This window comes from Gopherus evgoodei, chromosome 24 (genome assembly GCF_007399415.2).
Source record: "Gopherus evgoodei ecotype Sinaloan lineage chromosome 24, rGopEvg1_v1.p, whole genome shotgun sequence".
NCBI classification, from domain to species: Eukaryota; Metazoa; Chordata; order Testudines; family Testudinidae; genus Gopherus; species Gopherus evgoodei.
In genome coordinates this window covers 6,299,986-6,326,561 of record NC_044345.1, presented here as the reverse complement: position 1 = coordinate 6,326,561, position 26,576 = coordinate 6,299,986, and the positions used below count along the sequence as shown (strand labels likewise).

Below are 26,576 nucleotides of genomic sequence, written 5' to 3'. Positions count from 1 at the left end.
GGACCACCACAGGCCCATCATGACCATTACCAGGAGTGCTAGAGGAGTCTGCTATGCCACAGCCAGCCACAAGGTCATGTACCAGTGGTGAGTCGACCCCTCTACAGTCCACTATTATGTATTTGTCCTGCAGAAGCACCCAGCAGCCCTAGCCCTGGACCAAAACTCCCTGTGGTGTGAGGTGTTGTACAAACACAACAGAAATGAACAGCAAACAATCTAAGTGTTCGGTCCAAGCCCATATCTGTGGCTGCTGCACAATGCAACGCTGGAACTTCTAAAAGGCAAGTGGTATCAAAGCAGATTCACAGCAGGCTTAAGAAGATATAGTCAGCTCCCTCTCCTGTATGGGTATTGCTTAGACTCAATCTGCCCCCACCCCCGCCAGCGAAAAGAACTCTCTTCTGTTCTCTCTCAGAGGCCTTTTGGGAATCGGTAAGTTATGGGTTCACAGACAATGGACTTGGAGCCCTTTAAGAGCACAGGGCATGCTGCAGTGCTCAGCAAACCGCTTGTTAGATGAAAACCAGTCTCCATGTTTATTATTACCAATTGATCAGCAGGGGCTGGGGAATTCACCATGTGCGCTTCTGAATAAGGCCATATTGCCAAGCCGTTCTTCTCCTTGCTCTGCTCAGTAATTGGATGTCTTTCCATCTACATAGTACAACTACAAGGATAGTTAAGCACTGGAATACGTTACTGAAGGAGGTGGTGGAATCCCTGTCATTGGAGGTTTTTAAGAACAGGTGGGACAAACACCTGCCAGGGATGGTCTAGGTTTACTTGGTCCTCCCACCGCACAGGGGGGTGAGGTGAAGGGGGTGGACTAGAGGATTTCTCGAGGTCCCTTCCAGCCCGACATTTCTATGATTCTATGACTGCAGAAATCAAGTTTGTTTCACATGCTCTACGTTATTGGCATGAAAATGTGCCTCAAAGGGAGCTGCTGGACGGGCACCCACACACCGACATCTCGTTGGAGACGTTCTGGGCTGCACCTGATTTTTTTGGTCTGACACCACAAATAAACACCCGCGGCCTCATTACTTGCATCGACACAGATGGGTGACTAGAAATGGCTTATTGCTTGCATTCACCATTAGTCGAGATCTGCAGCGCGTCACAGCCTCTGACTTCAGGCTGCGAAGGGAGTTGCCACAGGGCATCATTTGGCCTGATTTTTTGAAAAGCTGGATTCCGAAGGGTTACCCTCCATGATATGGGGCGTGTGGCTGTACAGAGGTAGATTCCAGATCATTTGCCATGTCTCCCTTTGTAAGCAATACTGTGTGTTCCACTTTGTTATAATGCCCTCTGTCTAATTACCTGTTCCAAAACAAAGTGCTATAACTGAGAAATGCTCCTGGGAAAGAATTTGATCCATCCATATGGAAAGATGCTACAGATGCTCAAAGTATTATACCTGGAAAGAAGCATCTGTATTAGTGAAGCAGAACTCATTAAAAAAGACACTTCTCCTTTTTTTTTGTTTTCAAATTTTCATTTTATTTTATTTTTTTCGTCACAGCCTTAAAATCAATCAAAGTAAACAGAGCTGCAACAGACTGGAGCAATGTCCCAGAGTCTGTACACGTGGGAGGTTTATTTTACATAAAAATCAGTGCAGATTGTTTTCCGAAAGGAACACAAAAAAAGCAGAGAGGAAGAGGGAGAACTTTAAACACAAAATACAGATGGGGAGAAAAGAAAAGAATTGATCAATCAAGCAACAATATAATCCTATTAGAGAGACACAATTTGGATGAGGTACTATCTGTTACTGAACCTCCTTCTGTTGCTGAAAGAGACAAACGTTTGAGCTTCAGACCTGAAGAAGAGCTCCGTGTAAGCTCCAAAGCTTGTCTCTCTCACCAACAGAAGTTGGTCCGATAACAGAGAGCACCTTACTCAACTTGTCTCTCTCATACCCTGGGACTGACACAGCTACAGCAACACTGCAGATAGAATCGTATCACATTTGTAAATACTTCATTGAGTGGCTGTAGCAAAAGGGTGTAGCACCTTCAAAGCCCCTGGATATAATGCACTCTTAAGATGGCGTTTTCCAAGACAACTAAAGGAGTAAGTGGTGGAATTTTCCTCAGTGCCTAGGGCCCAGACCCTTTATGGTATTTAGGCACCTGATTCCATTGAAATCAATGAGTTAGGTACCTAGATACCTTTTGAGATCTGGGCCTCAATGACTTGACTTTCAATAGGATCTGTGCTCCTAAATCACTTAGTTTGGAAAATCCCTTCTTTACTTTCCCGTTAGCCTCCTTTGAAAATCCCACCCTTCTCTCTGAGCCAGGACTTGCTATTTGAGTTGGGGGCAGAATCATGAGGTTCGTTAGGCACAAGGTATTGTAATCGTGAGGGACTGATTTTCATTCACTGTCTCAGTTCTCCCGCACGTGCGTCTAGGGCAGCAGGTGACAGATGGGAAATACATCGGGGAAGGAAGTCAGCAGAATTTTAATTACAATAGCAGGGATAAAGATGAGATGTGGAAAGTGGTATCTGATTCCTTCAAGTACTGGATATACAAAAATACACTTGTCTGTTAACAGTAGGGTGAAAAAGGAAAAAGCTGCTTTATAATACAAAACACTCTAAAAATGGAAGTTATTCCCAGGAAAGGGAGATCGGGTGGTACTTTTATTAGAGATGGGTCTGAACCAAATCCCAATATCCAAGTTTTCTTGCACTGTGAAGAAGTTACAATGGGATCTAAGCTTTGCAACTGGTCTCTGCTTCTATAATGTGCTGAGCCTAAGTCCTGGAACCGAAACCCAGTTATATCCTCTCCAAACTTGGTTCAGATCAGAATTTTCTCCATGTGGCGTATGATGAGTGGGACTGGAGATAGAGGGTCCAATTCCAGGAGGGACTCTATTTGGTGGTTCAAACAGGTGACCAGAGTATGACTGGACACACACTGGTCTTGATGTAACATTGGCATTGTGGCATGCTCAATAAAGATCTTACCTACAATTCTGCCTGCCTACTGCATCCCTCCCAGCTAGTGAAACACTCTGTGCCTCGTCTCGTCTCTAACCTCAGTTTAGGTTGCAGTACTAGGGGATTGTTTGCAGGGAGGGGTCTATGTCCATTCAGTTCCCCCCTACACACACACACTCAGAATGCTAATAGTTTTCTATCTGGATGCACCACTCTTAAAACAATCTGGGGCCAGATTCCCCAGCTGATATAAAGTGACATGGCTGCATGGAAGCCTGCAGTTCACCAGATGAGAATCCAGCCCATTGTTTTTAGAGCAGCTGCTACATCGTAACCAAAAGAATTGGTCTCTTTATTTACCAGGTGAAGCCAGATCGTGAGTTTGCAACCTGTAAGAGGGGCTGCTGGAAATGTGCAGTGCCCGGGCTGTGGTGGCAATTTGTCATGACCTCAATCAGCCTCTGCTTTTGTAACAAATAAATAAAACTCATAGGGCCCCGAGCAACACCCGCACTTGACAGATGAACAGAAATGGCTCATTGGAGGAGTTCAGCAGCAATAAGAACCTGTGACGAAGTGGGAATGTTCTTAATGTTTTCTCTGAGTACTGTGTGGGTGCCTCAGTTTCCCCTCTGCAGTTCTTAAGTATATAGGTGGTGGGAGAAAGATGTGTGATTGTTGCAGAGCCCTAGAGGGCAGGGGTGTGCAGGGGTCTGCACAGAGAATGGCTGACACCTTGTCTCCTGGCATCTGAAGGCCTGGGCCCCTCCCCTGCAAAGGTGCCAACTGGAGGTGTTGAAGAACCAAGAGATCAGGTGGCCTCCTACCCCGGGAAAGAGACAAAGGCCAGAGGAGGGGCTGGAGAGTGTCAGTTTGGAGCTGGCTGGGGAAACAGAGGGAGCCCCAGGGCTGGGGTCTACAAGATGGACGTGACTGAGGGGGGTCCTGTTGCCTGTACCTACAAGCTCCGTTTTGGACTGTGTTCCTGTCATCTAATAAACCTTCTGTTTTACTGGCTGGCTGAGAGTCACGGTGAATCGCAGGAAGTGGGGAGTGCAGGGCCCTGACGCCCCCACACTCTGTGACATAACTACTGGCCAATCAGCATTGTCCTGGCTTTCCTGGGATAGCCTGGCGGGAGTAGCTGTGGGTTCCATTTGAGGGGCCTGGTTCAGTAAAATACTTAAGCAGGTGCTTAAGCACATCCCTATCCAGCAAAGCATCTGAGAGTGAATTGCTGACTAGGGGTGGACTGCTGCAATGGGACCAAACTTAGCCCTTGGGCCTTGCCCTAATAGATCTGTGTGCGGGTGTCTCCGCTGCTTGGAATATACTCTTAGCCCAGCACTGGCTTTGCCCACTGCACTCAGTTTCCCTCTGTTTCTCTAACCATGAAATGACACCTTCGCTTTCTCTTCCCTTCTCAAACCAGCTTGGATCCATGTGCCTCCTGTCAAGAGATTATCCCACTTCTCCTCTGGCGCTGGTGCTTATTTGTATTCTCGTTTCGTTGTTTTTAAAGAGTCCTATTGCCTTCTCCAAAAGCTCTTCTCTCTCACCCCCAGTGGCTCCCCCACCCCATTTGTATCATAATCATCCTTGTCCCTATGTTCTGTTCCTCCAGCAGCCTTTTGTTCTACTGTGGTTTCCTGCAGCTCAGCTACAACCATCTCCCAGTCCTCTGGAGAGCCAGTCAATGTTTATTGGGAGGGGGAATGGGACCATCACTTATTCCTCAGTTTGAAAATTGAAATTCAATGTCAGTTTAGCAGAGGAGGAGGCGCATATGGGCAGAAAGCTAAACAAATCACTTATGGGTCTGGTGCCTGCCTAGACTGGCAGTGTCCAACACTACCATTGAGAGAGTTAAACAAAAATAAATAAATAATCCTCCACCAAGATTGCTAGGAATACGAGTCTGCAAGAATCAGAGGGGCCCAGTCTGCTGGCAGAGGAAGGAGAAAAGTTGGCATCTTGTTTACTGGCTCTGGGGTATTTGTGTTTGTTCATTCCCACTAGACAGAGACATTTGGAGAGGCCAAAACAGGGATGTATCTGTACTCCACTGGGTTTAAGAGGGATTTTTTTGGAGGGATGTGAGTGTTTAGGAGTTGGGGGGGGGGATATTTCCCTGAAAAAGGAATACAGGGAGCGATTCTCTGAAATAAAAGGATAGACAGCACAGAGTAGGAGATTTAGGCAAACCAGAATCATTCCTAGGGTACTGGTTTAAGGACAGGCAGTTCTCTGAGAGCACCACAGGCATGGCTGTGTGAGGACATCCTAGATTTTGGGTTTTGTTACGAGTCCTGAACCTGAGTCAGGTTTGTTGAAGTTAAGACCTTCTGAACAAGGCCAGTAGGGCTGGGTTTCAGGTGAGATCGGGGCAGAATATGAAGCCAGCCGGAGGGACAAGTTTTAGACAAGCCCAGGTCTGGTTTATTGCTAAACTCAGTGAAACCCACTAGATACAAAACCACAATAGAGCCTCGTCTACACTAGCCCTTAAAAAATCTCCCACTGTTGCTCTAGCATCAGTGGTGTCAGCACTAGTGTACTGGTGTTTTCATCTCCATGCCATGTAGACCTCTACTGAACAGGGGTGGTATAAACCCCTCTTTGTGCCTCAGTTTCCCCATCCCACCCCTTGTCTGTTCACACCGGGGGTTCTTTGGAGCAGGAACTATCTGTGTCTGAGCAGCACCAGGCACAATGGGGGCCTGATCTGGGTTGGGGCCTTTAGGCCCTTGGTCATATACGTCAGTAATCCCTCGCTCTTCACAGCAGCTTTCAACCCTCTTTACCAAGGAGAGTCAGGTTTACAGTGATCTTTTTGCACAGGGTGGGAGAGGGGAACAGAGGCACAGCAGTGACGTGACTGGCCCAAGGTCATGCAGCAGCAAAGCCAGGAATAGAACTAAGGTTTCAGACTCCTAGTCCAGCCCGCTAGCTACTGAGTCAATTCTCTTAGACAGTAGCAACAAGATGCAGGCAACAGTCCCAGCTTTTAAGTCCACCTTGCCCACTTAATGCCTTCTCTCGTGACCCAACGAACACGCTGGTGGAATGGAGGCTGGGGGTAAGATTTCAAAGTGAGCTGCACCAGAACAGAGCTTAAGAGTCACTGCTCTGCCATGACACTCTTCTCAGCTGCGCTGCACAGGAAAGCACCGTGGTCTGGTGATTTTCATTGCTGAAGAGTACAGTAGTCTCTGGTGGTTTGGTTTTTTTAAGCTTTGAGCAGAGAACGAGACTAGCTGGGGAGTGGGTGGTTTGGTGACCAGTAGCTGCCGTACTGCAAAGGGGAAATGTGAGATAGAGTAGTTCTGCAGAGAGCTAGGGGAGATGTAAACAGAGGAACAGCCAGATGGAGAGCTGGGCAGACCAATTCTGATAGAACCATATTCCACGGGAATAGGAGGTTCCCACAAAATGGGATTGATTTTTCTGGAATTTCATTTTGGGAGGGGAAAGCGGGTGGGAAAAATAGCAAAACATCCTGTTTTGACATGTTTGGAATGAAAAAATTCAATATTTCAGTCTGAAACAACTTTTTGTTTATATATAATACAACTCTGCCAGTGCCAGTCCCAAGCCCAGATGAAAAAGGAGGAGGTTTCCAAGCCTGGATCAAAAAGTAGGAGAGTTGATCGATGGGACGGCTTCCCGTCACCATAAAAAAAAAGTTCTAGCTACAGAAACTACTCACATAAACCACAAAAACCAAAAATCACGGCCTGAGGAGGATGGAAAGTGTTGACAGTGGATGATCAAATCCATTGGGAAGTCATCCACTCGGTGGTCCAAATTCTGATGGCCAAAAAGAGTACATCCATAGCTACCTGGAATGTACAAACTCTGAATAGTGCAGGAAAATTAGCACAGGTAATCAAAGAAATGGATAGATATAAAATTGACATCTTAGTACTTTGTGAAGTTAGATGGAAAGATCAAAGTATGATAACATCTGGAGAAAAAACAATGTTATATTCAGGTGGAACCAAACATGAGAGAGGTGTAGGAATCATCAGGAATAGTGCTGAAGGAAATCACTTATGAATTGGCAGCCAATATCAGATAAGCTACTGGCAGCTAGATTCCACTCTTGACACATTAAGTGCACCATAGTCCAGGCATATGTTCCAACAAACAATGCAGATGAAGAGGACAAAGAGCGATTCTATGCAGAACTAAACAATGTAATGAAAGAAACACCAAACCACGATCTTGTCCTGGTTATGGGAGATTTTAATGCCCAGATCACAAGTGAAAGAAGAGGTTGGGAAACAGTCATCGGCCCACATAAAACTAGAACAACGAAAGACCGTGGCATTGTGCCAAAAACAATCTTAGCATCTGTGATTCTTTTTTCCAACATAAAAATATACGCAAAAAGACATGGATTTCACCAGATGGCAGAATTCTTCTGTCGACTCAGCTGCTTCTACACTGGGGGTGAGGTTAACCTAAGTGTAGTGCTCAGGGTGTGAGATTTTTCAGGGACTGCATTTGCCCCAGTTCCAAACCAACCCTCCAGATGCCTCCGCTCCCTGGTGTGTCGCTGCACTGCTGTGCTCATGGGAGCCATAGACATTTGCTGTGGTTTGGCGGTGCTCCTGTCAAGTGCTCTCCTTCGTGGGCTATGCCATTTTAGCCAGCTCAGGGCTGGCATGAAGGGCTCTATGCAAAATGGATCTCGTTTTTTAAATCAAACTTAATAAAAACATTGAATACCCATTTCTTTTTAACCCTTTGACTATACCTAGCCACCTTGCTATTTTCAGGGAGAACCCACCCACTGTGCTGAATGCCCAGGTACATACAGGTGCCCTCCACCTGCCAAACCCAGGAGGCGCAGCCGGGGGAACCAGCAGTGCCTGCCATATATAGCAATGATTTCATTGCAGTATGATTGGGTTTTGGCAGGTGCAGTGAGAATCAAGGAGCTAGCAGTAAAAGATTTAAGAGGCATGCAAAAAAAAAATAGTGATTCGCTTCTGGGCATATTCTCCCCTTGAATTGATCTTAGTGGGTGGGGAGCAAGGATATAAAAGACCCCTTCACGTAGCGTTTTCCATGCTGCTTTGTTCATGACCCCTTTTTTTCAGTGTTAATGAAAATTTGCTGGTAATTAGAGCCATGAATATGTGGCTGCCCGGTGCCGGGGGCAATTCTGGACCCATTTTTTTAACGAAGTTAATTAATTAAATAAAACCACCGTGGAGTTTTAAAGCTGAGCCTGCTGCTCTGTCTTTTTAGCTTAAGCTAAACACAAGCTCGTCTCCGCTGGCTGAGCGCAGAGCTGACAGATGGGCATACCGCCCTGAGTGAAAAACTAGCTTTGAAGCCCCCAAGCTTGATTTTTTTCCCCCAATCATCCTGCACCCCATTTAGACCAGTGTAAAGTGGGTGCAAACACTGTTGTTCTGATTCGGTAGCATTATACACCCACTTGGCACAGGGGTGAATCACACACGGTGCAGGCAATGGAGAACCAGGCACCACGGCCACCACGTTATTCACCGTACATTTTGGGTCGTGGGAGTCACAAAATGCCATTTGAACAGGGGAGCTTAAGCCATATTTCCTCACCCTCCTATTTCATAGGCTCCTTGAGTTTAAGGCCAGAAGGACCATCAGATAGATCATCTAGTCTGACCTCTTGTATATCACATTTCACCCAGTTACTCTTGTGCTGCTCCCAAAGATTTTAGTTAGACCAAAACATTCCAGTCTGCAGGAAACGGAACTGCACCACAGGCAGAGAATGAGTGGGACCAAAGTGCCCCCACTACCCCAAGCTTCTGCAATGGCAGGGAATTGATTAGCTGAGATATATGGATGATCCCTGCAGGCGAACCATGCTACAGAGGAAGGTGGGGGGAAAAACTCTGAGGTTCCCTATTCTTCCGACATACCCCCAGAATAGTTTGCACTGATTTCAGTGGCAGTTCAGTGAGAACAGGAGAATGATTCCCTTCCCTGGACGATTGTTGGGTTTGTCTTTTGGGAGTTACAGTCCTTCAGCTGCAAACCCATTTGTAGCCCTTGGTCCCGTAGTTTGCCCATGGCATTGATGTGGCATGAAGTGCAGGACTGGAATTTGACCTCAGGAGCATGGGATACAGTATAACAGAGAAATGAGCATGCAGGCTTGCTCTGAGGGCCATCTGCCACTGGCAACCTTGGTCAGACAGTCCCTTAGCTGTACAATGAAAACAATGTCCATGCAATCGCTCCAGAACCAGAAAACCTAATACCAATACAAACGTTCCACAGTAATGTGCAATGCCTTATAAACCCGAGAGCAGCTAGTCATAGCATCATGATATGTAGCTCTTACAGAGCACTTTTCATCAGTAGATCTCCAAGTGGTTTACAGAGAAGGTCAGTATCTTTTCCCCCATTTCACAGCTGGAGAAACTGAGGCAGAGAGTGACTAGCCCAAGCTCACCCAGCAGCAGATCTGGGAGTAGGATGCAGATCTCCTGAGTCCCAGTCCAATGTTCTATCCACTAGGCCATGCTGCTTCCCAACATGCACAGCTGGATTGAAAAGATCTGACTATGGAGCATCAGTGAAACTGGCTCAATTTTTTGTTTCTTGATGCACAGAAGGTTTGAAACCAAAAATTGCAACTTGCTGTGAAAGATCAGATGAATCAAAGACACACAGGATGTGGGGCCGGGTTTTCTGTTTGCCCTGCCCCTTGTTCAGTCAATTGTATCAGCGCATAACGGGTATAAAATGCACCCGCTTTGCATTGACACAAATGACTGCACAAAGTGCAAGGGAAGGGAGATCACAGCCATTGGTTTCTTTATCCCCCTCCTCCCTCCGCAGACCCCTAGTCATCCCGAACATTCCTCCCACACATTATCTCCCTTCCCCACCTCAACTCCTCATGCTGTTTTTAACTTGGGAAGATGTGCTCGGGAAGGAAGGTAACAGTGCTAAACTGATTGGCATGTTTTCCCCACACATGCCACTCTCTCTTGTATTTGACTTTTCTCTGTAATCCCACAAAAGGGATTGACAAATGGGGAACATTTGGTGAAATTTAAAATAAAATAAAAGATTAAAAGTGAATGGAGGAAGAATTATGTCCCATGTTGGGGGCAAGGTGTGTCTCTTTGTCTTGTGTTTGTACAGCACCTAGCACCATGGGACTTGACCCATGACTGGGACTCTTAGGCGCTACTGTAATAGACCAACCAGCAATAAAAATGTACCGCATCTCACACAGTGAGTCCTGACACCTGACCAGAGCTGCGTGGGAACTGGAATTTCTGTTTTGCAGGAAATTTGGTGATCTCTAAATTTGCATAGTTACCAGCTAGAACAAAACCAAAGAATTTCAGAATTTTCCAGAAAATGACATTTCTGAAACAGTTTTGGTTTGGGGCCAATTGAAATGTTTTAGAGCTCTGTGTAAGCGCAAAAGCTTCTCTCTCTCACCAACAGAAGTTGGTCCAATAAAAGATACCACCTCACCCACCTTGTCGCTCTTGTTTCAGTGATGGCATTTTAAAATGTGTTTACATTTTTATAATATAAATTTCAAAACTAAATACTGATGTGTTTCATTCTGAAAATGTCAAAACAAAATGTTTTTAACTCATCAAAACTTTTGTTTTCCCCCTCACTTTTTTCCCCCAGAAACAAAATTTTATCAAAATAGACATGTTCCCATGGGAAGTTTTGGTTTCCAAAGGAAAAACATTCCATTGAAAATTTTCCAGCCCGCTCTACAAATCATAAATGATAATGCAAATGTGCTGTCTTACCAAATTCTCTGGCAACGCTGCTGGGTAGGGGAAAGGCCAAAGGAGTGGGACAGGGCTGGCCAGCTTTGGGACCTCTCTTTGTGCCACAGCATGGGATTGTAAGAGCCAAGTGCTCTCTAGGCTCATCGACCAGGGAGGGAGAAGGAGAGATGGAGGTGGGACATAGAAGGGGAATGAGCACCTCAAAAATAACCCCTTTGTTATTGGCATTTTGGAGGAGCCCAAGGCACAGAAAAGTCAAAACCATGGCGATGTTCATGACCCAGGCGCAGAAGCAAGGAGTGGGAGGTGGCCCTTCGTACCTCTTCCCCTTCCACCTCCAACAGCCCCTCTGAGGTCATGGCCAGGGGGGACTTTAGGAATTTGATTGGATGGGGAGGATTCCAATTCCTTTGAGTTGCCACTCATCCCATTTTTTGATTGGGTAATTTTTGCATCCCTACTTTTTGGGATGCTCCAGGGTAAGAGCAATGTCACTGTGGCATGATGAGGAGACCGTGATCTCACAGCATCACATCATGACTTTGTGCTGATGCAGAATCACGGTGTCCGGACATAAATGCCGTGGCTAGAGCTGTATGAAACTTGCCTGTTTTGGTTTTCAGGGGCACTGGTGTGATAGTTTCTTTTTTGAATTCACTTCACCGGGTTTGTATCACAGGAGTTTTGGGTTGAACCAAACCCACAGCTGCCCAATTCGGGGGTCAAAACCATACGGAATGGTTTTGTCCACAAATCATAACTCCACCTGCCCCCATTTGCCCAGAAGTCCACCCTAGGTTAGCGGGAAGGTTGATGAAGCTTGGCAAAACCTGGTCCCAAGCTTAGAATCCGTTGCAAAATATTGCCCAGCTCTAACTACTATGTGACATGTGAGTTTTCATTGTAGGACAAACCTGCTTCCAAACCGACAGGGCACTGTCAGAATGGCTTAGGTGTCTGTTTTTTGTTTGTTTGTTTGTTAGTTATTTGAGGGATGAAATTTGATTCCACTGACTGTAAAAATGCACCCGTTGAGTGGTCCAACGTGTTTAAAAAACATAAATCAAGAAAAGGATACTTGTAAATTCTGTAAAAGCCAAATCTCCCCACTTCTATCATGACAGCATGACTGTGTGACTTTGTGATAAGAACTGAAATGAACCAGAGATTCATCTGCCATTTGAAGGACAGGTTTTGAAAATAGATATGAATAACTTAAAGGGACATTGTCAGATGAAATTGAGCCCCAAATTTAAGCTTTGCAAACAACCAGCTGTTAAAGAAGCTCGGGCCAATAGAAATATTGCCACCAATGTTATTTAATTCCAGCTGGTGGGAGCTTTTAAAAAACACAGATCAACATTTCCTTGCAGCATTTGCAACCCAAACATCACAGCCTTAGCTGGCAACATGAGTGAAACTGACCAGACGCAGACGTCAACATAACTCATCTCATTTCAAATATGTGAGAGGTACAAAATGTAAACAGTGAAAAGGAAATTAGTCATTTAAAACTCAGTTGTTTTTAATATTCTCAAGGGTTCTTTGCAACATAGGCAAGGAAATTAGATTTCTTGGAAAAAACAACTGATGTTAATTTGCCAGTGTACTTTAAGCCCTGAGAGAAATCTTTGCCTATTTCCCTCTTGTCCTGCTGCCTAAGTGCATGAAAGCTGAGCCACCTATTTAGAAAAGTGCTAGACATCGGCGAGGCGAGGATATCTGAGCTGTAATTTGGAATCCGTTTGAGTTTCAGTGGGCCTGATACTGACCTCATGTCAATGTCAGCTAAGAGACAATTGTGTGAGGCTCGATTGTGTAAACGGAGTGTGAGCGAGAGCAGAATCAGTCCCATTAAACCAACGGCAATTCTCAGCTTTTCTGTTGCCCTCAGTGCCAAACCCTGACTTTCCATTTCACTCCAGCCTAAATGAAGGAAAGAACAACAAAAAACAAATAATGACTGCCCGTTGGACTCCAGGCTTTGATCATCTGCACAAGAAGGAAGACATTGTGGTTGCTAAATCTCATTGCACCAGGCCAGGGGGTGTCTCCGAAGTATCGGCTGTCGGCTGACAGACAGGGTTAGTTTTAACACAGATTGCATACCTGTTGCCTCCGTACGGAAGGCTGTATATGTACCACATGTATTAACAGCTGCCTGCCACAGGAGTTTGCAAAAGAGGGTTTGGGATCAGTGCAGGAACAACGCCAGGGAAGAGCCCTGTTAACTGCAATCCAGGAAGGAGCGCCCGATGCCTCACGACATGTCAGACTGCATTCCAGGCTGGGAATCTCCTCGTTCTGACAGCGGAATTCCAACCCTGGCTTGGATGTCACTGGCAAACATCTTCCAAACAGTTTTTGGATAACGGGGACCTCCACGTGCTGACTCTTTTTTTTTAAAGAGGAGGAAAAACATAAACCAAGTTGCCAATGCTCTTGATCAAAGAGCTGTAACGCAGGACACAGAACCACAGCTCTGGGTTCAGAGCAGCAAACCCAGGGCTTCTATAGAGGAAGAATATCTACCCGTGCTGCTGTGCGTATGTCTCCACAAGTGTGCTGGGAGCTTTCCAGGTCTTGGTGATCTTCCATGCTGCAAGCATGACATGAGCAACCCAAGAACGCAGAGAAAGGATACTTGGAAAAAAAGTAGGAATCCAAACTGATTTATTGGAACACCTTCTGTTTCATCTGGGGACGGGGGGTGAGGGGGAGATCTGGGGAGGGGAAGGGATGAAGCTTGAGGAGCAAGTTTTGATGAGAACAGGTACGTTGTACTGTTTCAAACACTGTAAATAATAATAAAAAGAAATCACCACCACCCCACCCTGAAGCACGCCTTCACATCATGCTCTTCCTGTACTGAGACTGTGAGATCTGTTTGGGTTTAGGGTCTGACGGTTGCAATTCTAACTGTTTGTACAGGTCCCTCAGCTCTTTAATCTCCTGTAACACCTTCTTGGCCTGGCTCCAGGTTGAGGAGGCCTCGCCCAGCAACCTCTCTGTCTCCTGCAAGATGCTCTCAGAGTCTGACTTGGAAGAGGAAGAGGTGGTGGTGGCAGCCGCGTCAAAATCTTTTGTCTTTCGCTTCCCTTCCCCATAGCCCTTCACCTCCGCCAGCAGTTCCTGAGTTTTTTCCAGTTTCAGTGCAACCAGTTCCTGTATCCGGGCCAGCTGCTCTGGCTCACCCGAAGCAAACTGAGCCTCCAGCCCCTTCCTCAGCACTGCCCGGTGCGCAGAAGAGTCCCGGCGAGACAAAATCTCCTCCATGGAGGCACATTTGTTCTTTTCTGAGTGCGAGAGCTTTTTGGGGACCTGCGGGGTGTACATGGTCCCTTTCTCGAAGGCATCGTTGCGTTTCCCAGTTTTGTCCCACGAGATCGCCTCCCGTCTCGGTAGGCTCACTGACCGGCCTTTCTCCAAGGACTTGACGTTCTCCGAATCCGACCGGCGCCGGCTGGCAGTGAGGTGCGCCACGGATTTATCCAGGTCTACCCGGAAGCTCTCTTCACAGGTCCCATGATCCTCGGGAGAGGTGTCTTCCTCTTGGATGAGGTCCAGTGTCAGCATGCCATCCGACGTTGAGGTAGATGCCTGCAGACCATGGAGAGAAAGGCGGGAGCTGTGAACAGATGGACGCAGAGGTCGCCCACCCATTACTTTGAGCATCATAGCAACAATGGCATTAATCAGCCTCTCTGTGGATTTCTAATGAGCCCATCTAGCCCATCCCTGCCAGCGTGTAAACAGGCACCAGGAGGAATGGTGTGGGGGGCGGGGGTAGACTAGTGGCTGAGGCGCAGGACATATGGGTCCAGTTCCCAGCTCAGACACAGCCTCCTCCTGTGACCTTGGGCAAGTCTTTCAAGCCACCCCGTGCCTCAGTTTCCCACCTGTAAGGCACTTCTGTACTAGAAACTAGAATAAGACATGCCTTTTCAGTTCACACAGGCCAGGAAACAGCCATCAGTCCTCACCAACCCGGATTGCATTTCAACCCAGAGATAAAAGACTCTGTATCTTCTTCCATCCATTCAAAATAAATAAATATATAAGGGATTGCTAACGTCGGAGATGATCTATCTGAACTTGTGCCCAGGGTTTAGCCTACATACCACAGCCATCAAGTGTCCCCGTGTCGGAGGCCGTCTGGAGTGCTGGATTTTCGCTCTGTCACGGGTCGGATGGGCGAGATAGCTGTCCTCCTCAACAGTCACCTGCAAGGACAATAAAGGTCATCAAGCATCCCAGTGCCTGAGAAATGCAAACCGCAAGCCTGCCTCTGCAACTGGAGCTGGGTCGATAATTCCTGGTGCATAATTTATTTAACCAGTTTTGTCTTTCCATCTGTGATCTGTCCACGAGCTGATGGCAACATTGGAAAAACTGTACAGAAAAATTTGCTCATTTCTTCAGGGTGGAACTCTCGGCCGGCAGGTTGTTTGAATTGCAAACATACAATTTGCAGGTCACCTCTGGCAAATATGCTAGCTAATAAAACCCCCAGCTTTGCATTATGAAATGCACCAGCGACACCCAAGAGCTCTAACGTTCACTGAACACCATTTGAATCAAAACTTGCTTTGAACTGGAATCAATTATTTGGGTCAGGCAAAAGAATTCCACTGACGGTAACTCATCCAAACCTTCCAGACACTGGCAAAGATTCATGGGATGTGCTGTCTGCTCTTGAAAGGATTTACAGAGAGCTAACTGGTAGAGCTTTCGGTGGAGCCAAAGGCAAGAGAATTAGGAGACTCTAACCATCTATCTGAGGTTTTTATACTGCCACCCATCACCGTAGTATCTGACCAGCTTCTGTGTAAAACAATTCACAGTAGGGAAGTCCCTATTTGAATGATGGGCTGGGTTGATCACAGGGCATCACACCTGAGTTCTGGATGAGGGAGAGGCTAATGTAAAACCACCTGCTAGACTATTAAACAATGCTGAGGCCCTCCTCTGATTTGCAGACTCCATATCTGCCATGGCAAGTCATATGCAAGAGCACTGCTTTCCCAGACTGAGAGCTGCTTGTACCAGTTTAGATAAAGGTGCAATTTTATGCTGATGTAGTTAAACAGATGCCACTTTGCGTGTGGACACTCCTATCAATTTAAACCTGGTTTGCATCAGTTTTGCTTGGGTTGATAAATGTAGGCCTTGTTTGCATGGGAAAGTTGGACCAATATATCTTTGCTTTTTCCAGCAGAAACTCCCTTGCATCCTCACACAAACAGCCTTGTTTTGGTTCATCCTGCACTTTAGTTCACAATAATTCAACCACTTTGGAAGTGACCGTATTCTAACAGGATGGAGTGAGATCATATCCCCACGCTGGCCTATGCCACTACAGTTCGTCCTCTTGCTGCTATCACACAGCGTGCTGTTGAACAGCTGGATTGGTCTGTCCAGTTACCTGTGCGCATACCACGCCTACAAGCGCAAGCCGAACGGAGACAGACAGCTTTAAAACGATAGAAGTGCACTGTGAGGTGATGAGTCATCCCGGAACTCCACAAGGGGATGAGTCATTCCTGTGTTAGGCTCCAGCCAATCCCCAAGCAGGGAGCTGGTCAGGTGACTCTCAAGACAGGTATATAAGCCTCAGGGGAGAAAGAGCAGCTCAGTATGCCCAAGGTAGCTTCATGGCTTGGAATCGTCCTGTGCTGGAGAGAGGTGACAGACTTCATGGGCCTTAGCCTGCTCCAGCCCAGCTCCCAGCCCTACTCTTACCTTGTTCCCACCCTGCTCTTGACTCCTGATTCCAGCTCTGACCCCTGGGCCCGACTGCCCCACTCCAACCTCTAGGCCTGACCCATCCTCGCCTCGGTCTCTGACATGCATCCACACATGTTTTTTCACTGGCTTAAAAACCAGCCTGGTGCAAATTCTAGGTGCAGGCAAGGCCTTGCTCAGGGCCTCATTCTCATCTTCACCCCATTGCATCACACTTACCATAGGAAGGGACCTTAAATGGGGAGGTGGGAGGGATGGGGCGGGGAATGCTACTCTCCGGGGAGTTAAAAATACAAGGCCCAAATTCATCCTTGGCTATTAGCTAGGCCCTGCACAGACACTTATCTAGAGCCAGTCCCTGCCCTGAGGAGCTCACAGTCTAAACAGACCAGACAGACAATAGGGTGGATTCCTGTGCACTTTAGTGAGGGCAAGATGGGCCTCACATCTCATCTGTTGCCCAGGTGACCCCCTGGGTGATTTATGGGGCTCTGCCTCAGGAGGCTGTTCTCCCAGGATAGACAGCCCCTGGAGATAACCTAGGAGTTGCTTGAGGCCTATGGAAGTCATGCAGCACGGCACGCAATCACTGCTGGCTTATTATGAGCTAGATAGTCACGGAGCGTCCACCAGAGCTAGCGTTGAGAATGCCGATCCCCCCACACGCCGATTGCCATTAGCCAAAGTCCAGCAGCTCTGCACTATTGGTTTCGAGGCTGAGAAAGAGGGACGTGCTTGCGCTGGGGTCGGAAGTGCGGGGGGCCTTTCCCACAACAGGTTCGTCTACACAGCCAGCGACAGCTCGCAGCAGCCAGCCTCCCGGGCTGACAGAGTCAGGATCACAGGGCTCATGCTACTGTGCTAAAAATAGTTGTGCCGACTGTGCTGTTAAGTCGTGGCTCGTGTTCTGAAGCCCGCTCCCCACCTCAGACTTCACAGCCCGAGCCACAAGCTCTACACAGCTATTTTTAGCACTCTGCTGACCCAGGCTGGGAGACTGGCTGCTGTGCAGAGGTGCCTTAGGCAGGAGAGCTAAAGCCAAAGGCTTCCCTGAAGATTAAAGCTGGGACAACAGAGCTGGGGCCCAGCCCCGAGAGAACTTCTCACCTCATCTAAGATGCGGTTTTTGGCTCTGGTGATGGCGGAGTTGAGGGCGTTGATCCAGGACTCTTTCTCTTCCGGACTGACGGCCAGGAAGATCAGACTGGGTGCCTAGGAGAGAGGGAATTCATGTCAGTGCTGTGTGCAGCGCCTGGCCGTCGGCTCGGTCCCCGGCCACTGTGAAGCCACCAAGAAAAGAGTGTGGGAATATGCACAAATCCCAGATTCTCCACTAACACAAGCCAGCGCAGCTCTACCCAGCCCACGATTTATGGTAGCAGAGAACCAGCCTGGGGGCCTGTTTTATTTCTCGGAAAGAAGCACACCCAACCAGCCAACCCACGACTGCCACTAACAGCTGAAACGTTTCCAGTCTCGCTAAATGGTTCAATTATTGGTGAAGGTTCTGGTCCACGCTGAGACAATCCCAAATGCTTTCCCTGTCCCTTATTTAGACTACATAAGAGTGGCCATACTGGGTCAGACCAAAGGTCCATCTAGCCCAGTATCTTGTCTTCTGACAGTGGCCAGTGATAGGTACTTCAGAGGGAATGAACAGAACAGGCAATCATCAAGTGATGCATCCCCTGTCACTCATTCCCAGCTTCTGGCAAACAGAGGCTACAGACACCATCCTTGCCCATCCTGGCTGGACCTATCCTCCATGTATTTATTCAGTTCTTTTTTGAACCCTGTTATAGTCTTGACCGTCACAACATTCCACTTCAAGGATCTGGAGTTAAATGATTGGCTTATTTAATTAGAGAGGCCAGAGGCCTGATTCTGCTGCCATTACAAGTCAATGGCATAATTCGTCACTGCAGGGTCTACTGCCTCCAACAGGTGGAGGTTCATAGGTCTTAAAGCCAGAGGGGACCATTGTGATGATCTAGGCTGACCCTCTGCACGGCGTAGGCCAGAGAATTCCTCCCAGGGATCCCTGTGCCCAGCTCGATAATTTGGGAGTTGGGGCGGAGGGGACACTAGATCTTGGAGAAAGACAAAGGAGGGAATTGGGCTGTTGACTCGTGCTGCCATAGTCAATACAGCCTGATCTCTTGGTGAAGGTGAGCACCAGCTGCCTAGGAAGCCGTACCGTGTTTCCAGGCTGTTTGGAGTGTGCTAGCATGAACTTGCTGTGGTTCTTTTTGCTTCTGCTTTTGGACTTCCTGAGCTCTTCACATTTCTCATAATCACTCAGGTCAAACACTTCCTGGATGTTTTTTTCATCTTTGACCTACGAAGCAAAATGTAGCAACTGTCAGTGGTGGGCCGCAGCCAACAAAGGTCTTCTGCTCCAGACTGGCTACTGGTGGGATGGCTTTGCTGGAACCACTCAGGTTTTATACATTTATAGCATGTGTGGTGTAACGCTCTGTGTGTGCTTATAATTGTTTTCTATTGTTGGAGCTGCACTGCATATCTACAGAGCCCCATGCCTGATGCTAGAGCACTGTCTGTAGTCCACCCAGTACTGCTGTCAGAGCAGTAACTCATTTATTTTTGAGGGTGCTTTCCAGTGGCACACTTTGGAGTTAGGTGCCCACCTACCCTTTGAGAGGAAAGATGGGGTTAGAACACTAGCCTGGCAGTTAAGAGACCTGGGTTCAAATCTGTGATTTGCTGCTGGCTTCTTGTGTGACCCTGGACAAGTCACTTTCTCTGCCTCAGTTTCCCCTCTGTATAATGGCATTCGGGCATTGGGGGTTGTGAGGATCAGTATATTAAAGATTGTGAGGTGCTGCTCAGGTACTACAGTGATGTGGGGTCATATAACTATCACAGGCACCTGATTCCCACTGAAGGTCTGACATAACCTTATTCCCAGATTCTGGACCTTAGCGTCCAAAATTTGGGGGTTAGCATGAAAACCTCCAAGCTTAGTTACCAGCTTGGACCTGGTACTGCTGCCACCACCCAAAATATTAGAGTGTTTTGGGGCACTCTGGTCCCCCTGAAAAACCTTCCCTGGGGACCACAAGACCCAAATCCCTTGAGTCTCACAACAAAGGGAAATAATCCTGATTCCCTTCCCCCCTCCAGGTGCTCCTGGAGAGATACACAGACACAAGCTCTGTGAAACTACGCAGAGTGAGTCCCCCTCTCCGTTCCCAATCCTGGAACAAAAGCACTTTCCTCTTCACCCAGAGGAAATGCAAAATCAGGCTAGCAATCCAACACACAGCTTTCCCCTGATTTCTTCCTCCCACCAATTCCCTGGTGAGTACAGACCCAATTTCCCTGAAGTAAAGAAAAACTCCAACAGGTCTTAAAAGAAAGCTTTATATAAAAAAGAAAGAAAAAATACAAATGCTCTCTCTGTATTAAGATGATACAACACAGGGTCAATTGCTTAAAAGAATATTGAATAAACAGCCTTATTCAAAAAGAATACAAATCAAAGCATTTCCAGCACTTACATTCATGCAAATACCAAAGAAAAGAAACCATAGAACTTACTATCTGATCTCTTTGTCCTTACACTTAGAAACAGAAGACTAGAAAATAGAACTACTTCTCCAAAGCTCAGAGGAAACAGGCAGACAGACAAAAGACTCAGAGACACACTTCCCTCCACCCAAAGTTGAAAAAATCCGGTTTCCTGATTGGTTCTCTGGTCAGGTGTTTCAGGTGAAAGAGACATTAACCCTTAGCTATCTGTTTATGACACGCCCCCCAAATTGCAGACAGTGGGGAAGCTCACTGGCGGCAATTTCCTTCTAGAACTTGAAAATAAACAGATTAATACAACACATGCACCTTTACATATACTACTAAGTATATAACTAACAGACTTTTACATTTTAAGAACACTTTTTAACTACTGGATTCTGGGAAACTCTCACGGGAGAGTGCATCAGCAACTTTGTTAGAAGCTCCTGTGATGTGTTGAATTTCAAAATCAAAATCTTGGAGAGCTAAACTCCAACGAAGAAGTTTCTTGTTGTTCCCCTTGGCAGTATGAAGCCACTTTAGTGCAGCATGGTCAGTTTGTAGTTTGAACCGCCGTCCCCAAACATATGGGCGTAGCTTTTCCAGGGCGTACACAATGGCATAGCATTCCTTTTCACTGACTGACCAGTGACTTTCCCTCTCAGACAGTTTCTTGCTGAGAAACACGACAGGATGGAAGTTGTGATCTGTTGCTTCCTGCATGAGCACTGCTCCTATACCACGCTCAGATGCATCTGTGGTTACTAGGAATGGCTTGTTAAAGTCCGGGGCCCTGAGCACAGGGTCAGACATGAGCATCGCCTTAAGCTGGGTAAAGGCCTCTTGACACTCATTAGTCCACTTAACGGCATTTGGCTGGGTCTTCTTGGTTAGGTCGGTCAATGGGGCAGCGATTTGGCTGTAGTGTGGTACAAATCGCCTGTAGTATCCGGCCAAGCCTAAGAAGGATTGGACCTGTTTCTTTGACCTTGGGACAGGCCACTTTTGGATAGCATCCACCTTGGCCTGTAGGGGGTTTATGGTTCCTCGACCCACCTGGTGCCCCAGGTAAGTCACTCTGTTTTGGCCTATTTGACACTTTTTGGCCTTAACAGTTAGTCCTGCCTGCCTGATGCGCTCAAAGACCTTTTCCAGGTGGAGTAGGTGTTCGGGCCAGGAGTCTGAAAAAATGGCCACATCATCGAGGTAGGCAACTGCAAATTCTCCCAGTCCAGCTAGTAGACCATCTACCAGCCTCTGGAAGGTGGCGGGTGCATTTCGAAGGCCGAAAGGAAGGACATTGAATTCATACACCCCCGCATGGGTGACGAATGCTGACCTCTCCTTGGCAGGTTCATCTAGCGGTACTTGCCAGTACCCCTTGGTTAAGTCTATTGTAGAGATGAACTGGGCACGTCCCAACTTTTCCAATAGCTCATCAGTACGTGGCATCGGATAGTTGTCCGGACGAGTTACAGCATTTAGCTTACGGTAGTCCACGCAAAAGCGTATTTCCCCATCTGGTTTGGGTACCAGAACCACTGGAGATGCCCATGCACTGGTAGATGGGCGGATTATACCCATCTGTAGCATGTTTTGGATCTCCCGTTCTATAGCAGCTTGGGCATGAGGAGACACTCGGTAGGGTGGGGTTCTGATTGGGTGAGCATTACCTGTATCAATGGAGTGGTATGCCCGTTCAGTCCGTCCTGGGGTGGCTGAGAACAATGGGGCGAAGCTAGTGCACAGCTCCTTGATTTGTTGCCGCTGCAGACGTTCCAGGGTGGTTGAGAGGTTCACCTCTTCCACGCCACCGTCTTTTTTTCCGTCGTAGTAGACACCGTCAGGCCACTCAGCATCATCTCCCTGGACTGTAAACTGACAAACCTGTAAGTCTCTGGAATAGAAAGGCTTGAGAGAATTAACATGGTACACTTTAGGCTTTAGTGAGGAACTGGGAAATGCTATGAGATAGTTTACAGTTCCCAGGCGCTCTTGGACCGTGAATGGCCCTTCCCATGATGCTTCCATTTATGGGCCTGTTGCGCCTTCAAGACCATAACCTGGTCTCCTACCTTGAAGGAACGTTCTCTGGCATGTCTGTCATACCAGGCCTTTTGCTCTTCTTGAGCATCCTTTAGGTTCTCTCTAGCAAGGGCTAAAGAGTGTCGGAGGGTGCTTTGTAGGTTGCTTACAAAGTCCAGAATGTTAGTTCCTGGAGAAGGCGTAAACCCCTCCCATTGCTGCTTCACCAACTGTAATGGCCCCTTAACCTCGTGACCATACACAAGTTCAAATGGTGAAAACCCTAAACTGGGATGTGGTACAGCCCTGTAGGCAAACAGCAACTGCTGCAACACTAGGTCCCAATTATTGGAGAATTCGTTGATGAATTTTCTTATCATGGCCCCCAAAGTTCCATTGAACCTTTCCACCAGGCCATTGGTTTGATGGTGGTACGGGGTGGCAACCAAGTGATTTACCCCATGAGTTTCCCACAGTTTTTCCATGGTCCCTGCCAGGAAATTAGACCCTGAATCTGTAAGGATGTCAGAGGGCCAACCTACCCTGGCAAAGATGTCTGTTAGGGCCAGGCACACAGTGTTAGCCCTGGTGTTGCCTAGAGCTACTGCTTCTGGCCATCGGGTAGCAAAGTCCACTAAAGTCAGTACGTACTGCTTTCCTCTGGGCGTCTTTTTTGGGAAAGGGCCCAGAATATCCATAGCTACTCGCTGAAATGGGACCTCAATTATGGGGAGTGGCTGGAGAGGGGCCTTGACCTGGTCTTGAGGCTTTCCCACTCTTTGGCATACCTCACAAGACCGGACATACTTGGCAACATTTTTGCCCATCCCCTCCCAGTGGAAGGACTTCCCCAACCGGTCCTTGGTTCTGTTCACCCCAGCATGGCCACTGGGATGATTATGGGCTAAGCTTAAGAGCTTCTCCCGGTACTTAGTTGGAACCACCAACTGTTTTTGCGGCTGCCATTTTTCCCGGTGTCCACCAGAAAGAATTTCCTTGTATAAAAGTCCTTGGTCTATAACAAACCGGGATCGATTAGAAGAGCTGAGAGGCGGTGGGGTGCTCCGTGCCGCCGCCCACGCTTTCTGAAGGCTGTCATCTGCTTCCTGCTCAGCCTGGAACTGTCCCTTGAGGCTGGGGACACCAGTTCTTCCTCAGACTGTGGACTTGGGCTTGGTCCCTCTGGAAGCGATGTAGGTGATGGGGTTGTTTTCGTTGCTGGTGAACCGCTCTCCGCTGGTGCACCTGAGGGTATTTCAGGCTCTGGCTGAGCCTTTTGGGTATGGCTGTCTTTTGCTTCTGCCAGTTCTGGCTTGCTGGCGCCCTCTGGCGTTGAGTTTGAAGATGTGGTTGCACTTGCTGGTGCTGGTTGCTGTTCCAGTTCCGGGCCTGGGACTGGAGATGCTGTGGCTGTTTCAGTGGTAGGCATGGAATCCGGGTCCACTGCCTCTGTCTGGGTCTCTGGTAACACAGACGGGGCTTCTGTGGACGGCTCAGGAACAGGAATGGGTCGGGAAGCTTGCCTGGTTTGGCTACGGGTAACCATTCCCACTCTCTTGGCCCGCCTCACCTGGTTGGCCAAGTCTTCCCCCAGTAGCATGGGGATAGGATAATTGTCATAGACTGCAAAAGTCCACATTCCTGACCAGCCTTTGTACTGGACAGGCAGTTGAGCTGTAGGCAAGTCTACAGCTTGTGACATGAAGGGGTAAATTGTAACTTTGGCCTTTGGGTTGATGAATTTGGGGTCAACGAAGGATTGGTGGATAGCTGACACTTGTGCCCCCGTGTCTCTCCACGCAGTAACCTTCTTTCCGCCCACTCTCAAATTTTCCCTTCGCTCCAAGGGTATTTGAGAGGCATCCGGGCCTGGGGATCTTTGGTGTGATGGTGGTGTAATGAATTGCACTCGCATGGTGTTCTTGGGACAGTTGGCCTTGATATGTCCCGGTTCATTACACTTAAAGCATCTTCCATCTGATGGGTCACTGGGCCGAGGTGAGTTACTGGAGACTGGTGAGGTTGAAGAGTAGGGTATCTGTGGCTTTACTTGGGTGGTATGGAGGGTCTTTGGCTGTCCTCGGTTGTAGGGTTTATGGTCTGTGTGCCCCCTGGGGTAATCGTTCCCCTTGACAGTAGCTTTTTTGCTTTCTGCCAGTTCCATCCATTTGGCTCCAATCCCCCCGCCTCAGCGATAGTTTTGGGATTTCTATCTTGTATGTACCGTGTGATGTCTTCAGGAACACCATCCAAGAACTGCTCCATTTGTATGAGGAGGTTCACTTCTTCCAAGGTTTGAATGTTGTTTCCTGTTAACCAGGCCTCATAGTTTTTTGCAATGTAGTAGGCGTGTTGGGAAATGACACCTCTGGTTTCCATTTTTGGGTTCTGAAGCGCCGACGGGCATGATCTGGGGTTATCCCCATCCTGTATCTGGCCTTGGTTCGAAAAAGTTTATAGTCATTCATTTGCGGCTTGGGCATTTCAGCTGCCACCTCTGCTAAAGGTCCACTGAGGTGTGGCCTTAATTCTACCATGTACTGGTCTTCGGGGATGCTGTACCCAAGACAGGCTCTTTCAAAATTTCCAAGAAGGCCTCGGTGTCATCACCTGCCTTGTAGGTGGGAAATTTCCTGTGCTGTGGAGCAATAATTGGCGCCGGGTTGTTAGGGTTGGCTGGCACATGCAGCCCAGCTTTTGCCAACTCCAGTTCATGTTTTCTCTGTTTTTCCTTCTCTTCATTCTCTTTTTGTTGTTTTTCCATTTCTTTTTGTTGTTTTTCCATTTCTCGGCGGTGGGCCACCTCTTCTTCTTCTAGTTTTCTTTTGTGTGCTGCCTCTTGGGCTGCCTGTTCTCTTTGGAAGGCTGCCAGTTTGATGCTTTCTTCCTTTTCTTTTATCTCCATCTCTTTTTGTTTCATTTCCAGTTGTCGCCTGTGTTCAGCTTCTTTGAATTGGTCTTCGGCCTCCATTTTTGTCCTGGTAGACATGGTTCCTGTTTTCTTGTGTTGGGGTGCCCTCCGGTGTTTATCCTCTGAACTGCAGGTTCTCTGTTGCCTCCTGAAGTCTGCCTAGCAACAGTGCTTTTTTCCTTTTCTCTTTCTAGCTAATGTTCAATTAAGGGAAACCAGAAAAACCACTTTATTTGCATGCATATAAGTGCTGGTACTTTGCCTCCTAATGGGAGGGCTATTGCATGACAAAAGACCCTTAACAGTCTTCTCGCTTAACATGCAAACCACAAACTGCTAGAGAGAGCAGAAAAAAAAATTCTCTCTGGTTCCCTTTTAAAACCAAACTGTTTCTCTCTGCTAAAAAACCCTTAGCAGAGAAAAGAAAAATATAATATTCCTACTGGCTTCTGGATTCTGTCTATATCCCACCGCTGCCACCATGACATAACCTTATTCCCAGATTCTGGACCTTAGCGTCCAAAATTTGGGGGTTAGCATGAAAACCTCCAAGCTTAGTTACCAGCTTGGACCTGGTACTGCTGCCACCACCCAAAATATTAGAGTGTTTTGGGGCACTCTGGTCCCCCTGAAAAACCTTCCCTGGGGACCACAAGACCCAAATCCCTTGAGTCTCACAACAAGGGAAATAATCCTGATTCCCTTCCCCCCTCCAGGAGCACCTGGAGAGATACACAGACACAAGCTCTGTGAACTACGCAGAGTGAGTCCCCCTCTCCGTTCCCAATCCTGGAACAAAAGCACTTTCCTCTTCACCCAGAGGAAATGCAAAATCAGGCTAGCAATCCAACACACAGCTTTCCCCTGATTTCTTCCTCCCACCAATTCCCTGGTGAGTACAGACCCAATTTCCCTGAAGTAAAGAAAAACTCCAACAGGTCTTAAAAGAAAGCTTTATATAAAAAAGAAAGAAAAAATACAAATGCTCTCTCTGTATTAAGATGATACAACACAGGGTCAATTGCTTAAAAGAATATTGAATAAACAGCCTTATTCAAAAAGAATACAAATCAAAGCATTTCCAGCACTTACATTCATGCAAATACCAAAGAAAAGAAACCATAGAACTTACTATCTGATCTCTTTGTCCTTACACTTAGAAACAGAAGACTAGAAAATAGAACTACTTCTCCAAAGCTCAGAGGAAACAGGCAGACAGACAAAAGACTCAGAGACACACTTCCCTCCACCCAAAGTTGAAAAAATCCGGTTTCCTGATTGGTTCTCTGGTCAGGTGTTTCAGGTGAAAGAGACATTAACCCTTAGCTATCTGTTTATGACAAGGTCAAATTCTATCTAACTGTCCTTTGCAACTTTGAAAACCTGCTCCTTTGATTTCTACCCTAGTCTGGGATTTTCAAAGTCAATCTGCCTTGTGTGCCTCTATTTAGACCCTTATAAAAATCTCCTCCTTGATTCCTGGGGGATTGGGAGGCAAAGTGCTCAACTTCCTTAGGCCCCTGAAAATCACAGCCTCAGTGCTAGGCACTGTTACAATTTTTAAAAGCCACACACACAATGTAAATTGAAACACATGCTGTAAGGAAGCTGTTAATGCCCCCCCGCCC

The 26,576-nt window shown here is 47.3% G+C and overlaps 1 protein-coding gene across 4 annotated transcripts in view; it reads right to left on the bottom strand.

The window, feature by feature from the left end:
- Window positions 1-3,721: 3,721 nt before the first annotated feature.
- PLEKHO1 (pleckstrin homology domain containing O1) overlaps window positions 3,722-26,576 on the bottom strand; it is a 41,521-nt gene continuing 18,666 nt past the window's right edge. For 2 of the 4 annotated variants that reach the window (XM_030542571.1, XM_030542570.1), the window contains exons 3-6: window positions 18,676-18,816; window positions 17,586-17,690; window positions 14,855-14,956; window positions 3,814-14,333 (exon numbers count right to left, since the gene is read on the bottom strand). In XM_030542571.1, the coding sequence (XP_030398431.1) occupies window positions 13,581-14,333; window positions 14,855-14,956; window positions 17,586-17,690; window positions 18,676-18,816 (1,101 nt within the window). In that variant the 3' untranslated portion in view covers window positions 3,814-13,580. Of the gene's footprint in view, window positions 3,736-3,813; window positions 14,334-14,854; window positions 14,957-17,585; window positions 17,691-18,675; window positions 18,817-26,576 lie in introns of those variants that run through there. The other 2 variants (XR_003997714.1, XR_003997713.1) reach the window with 2 other exon arrangements.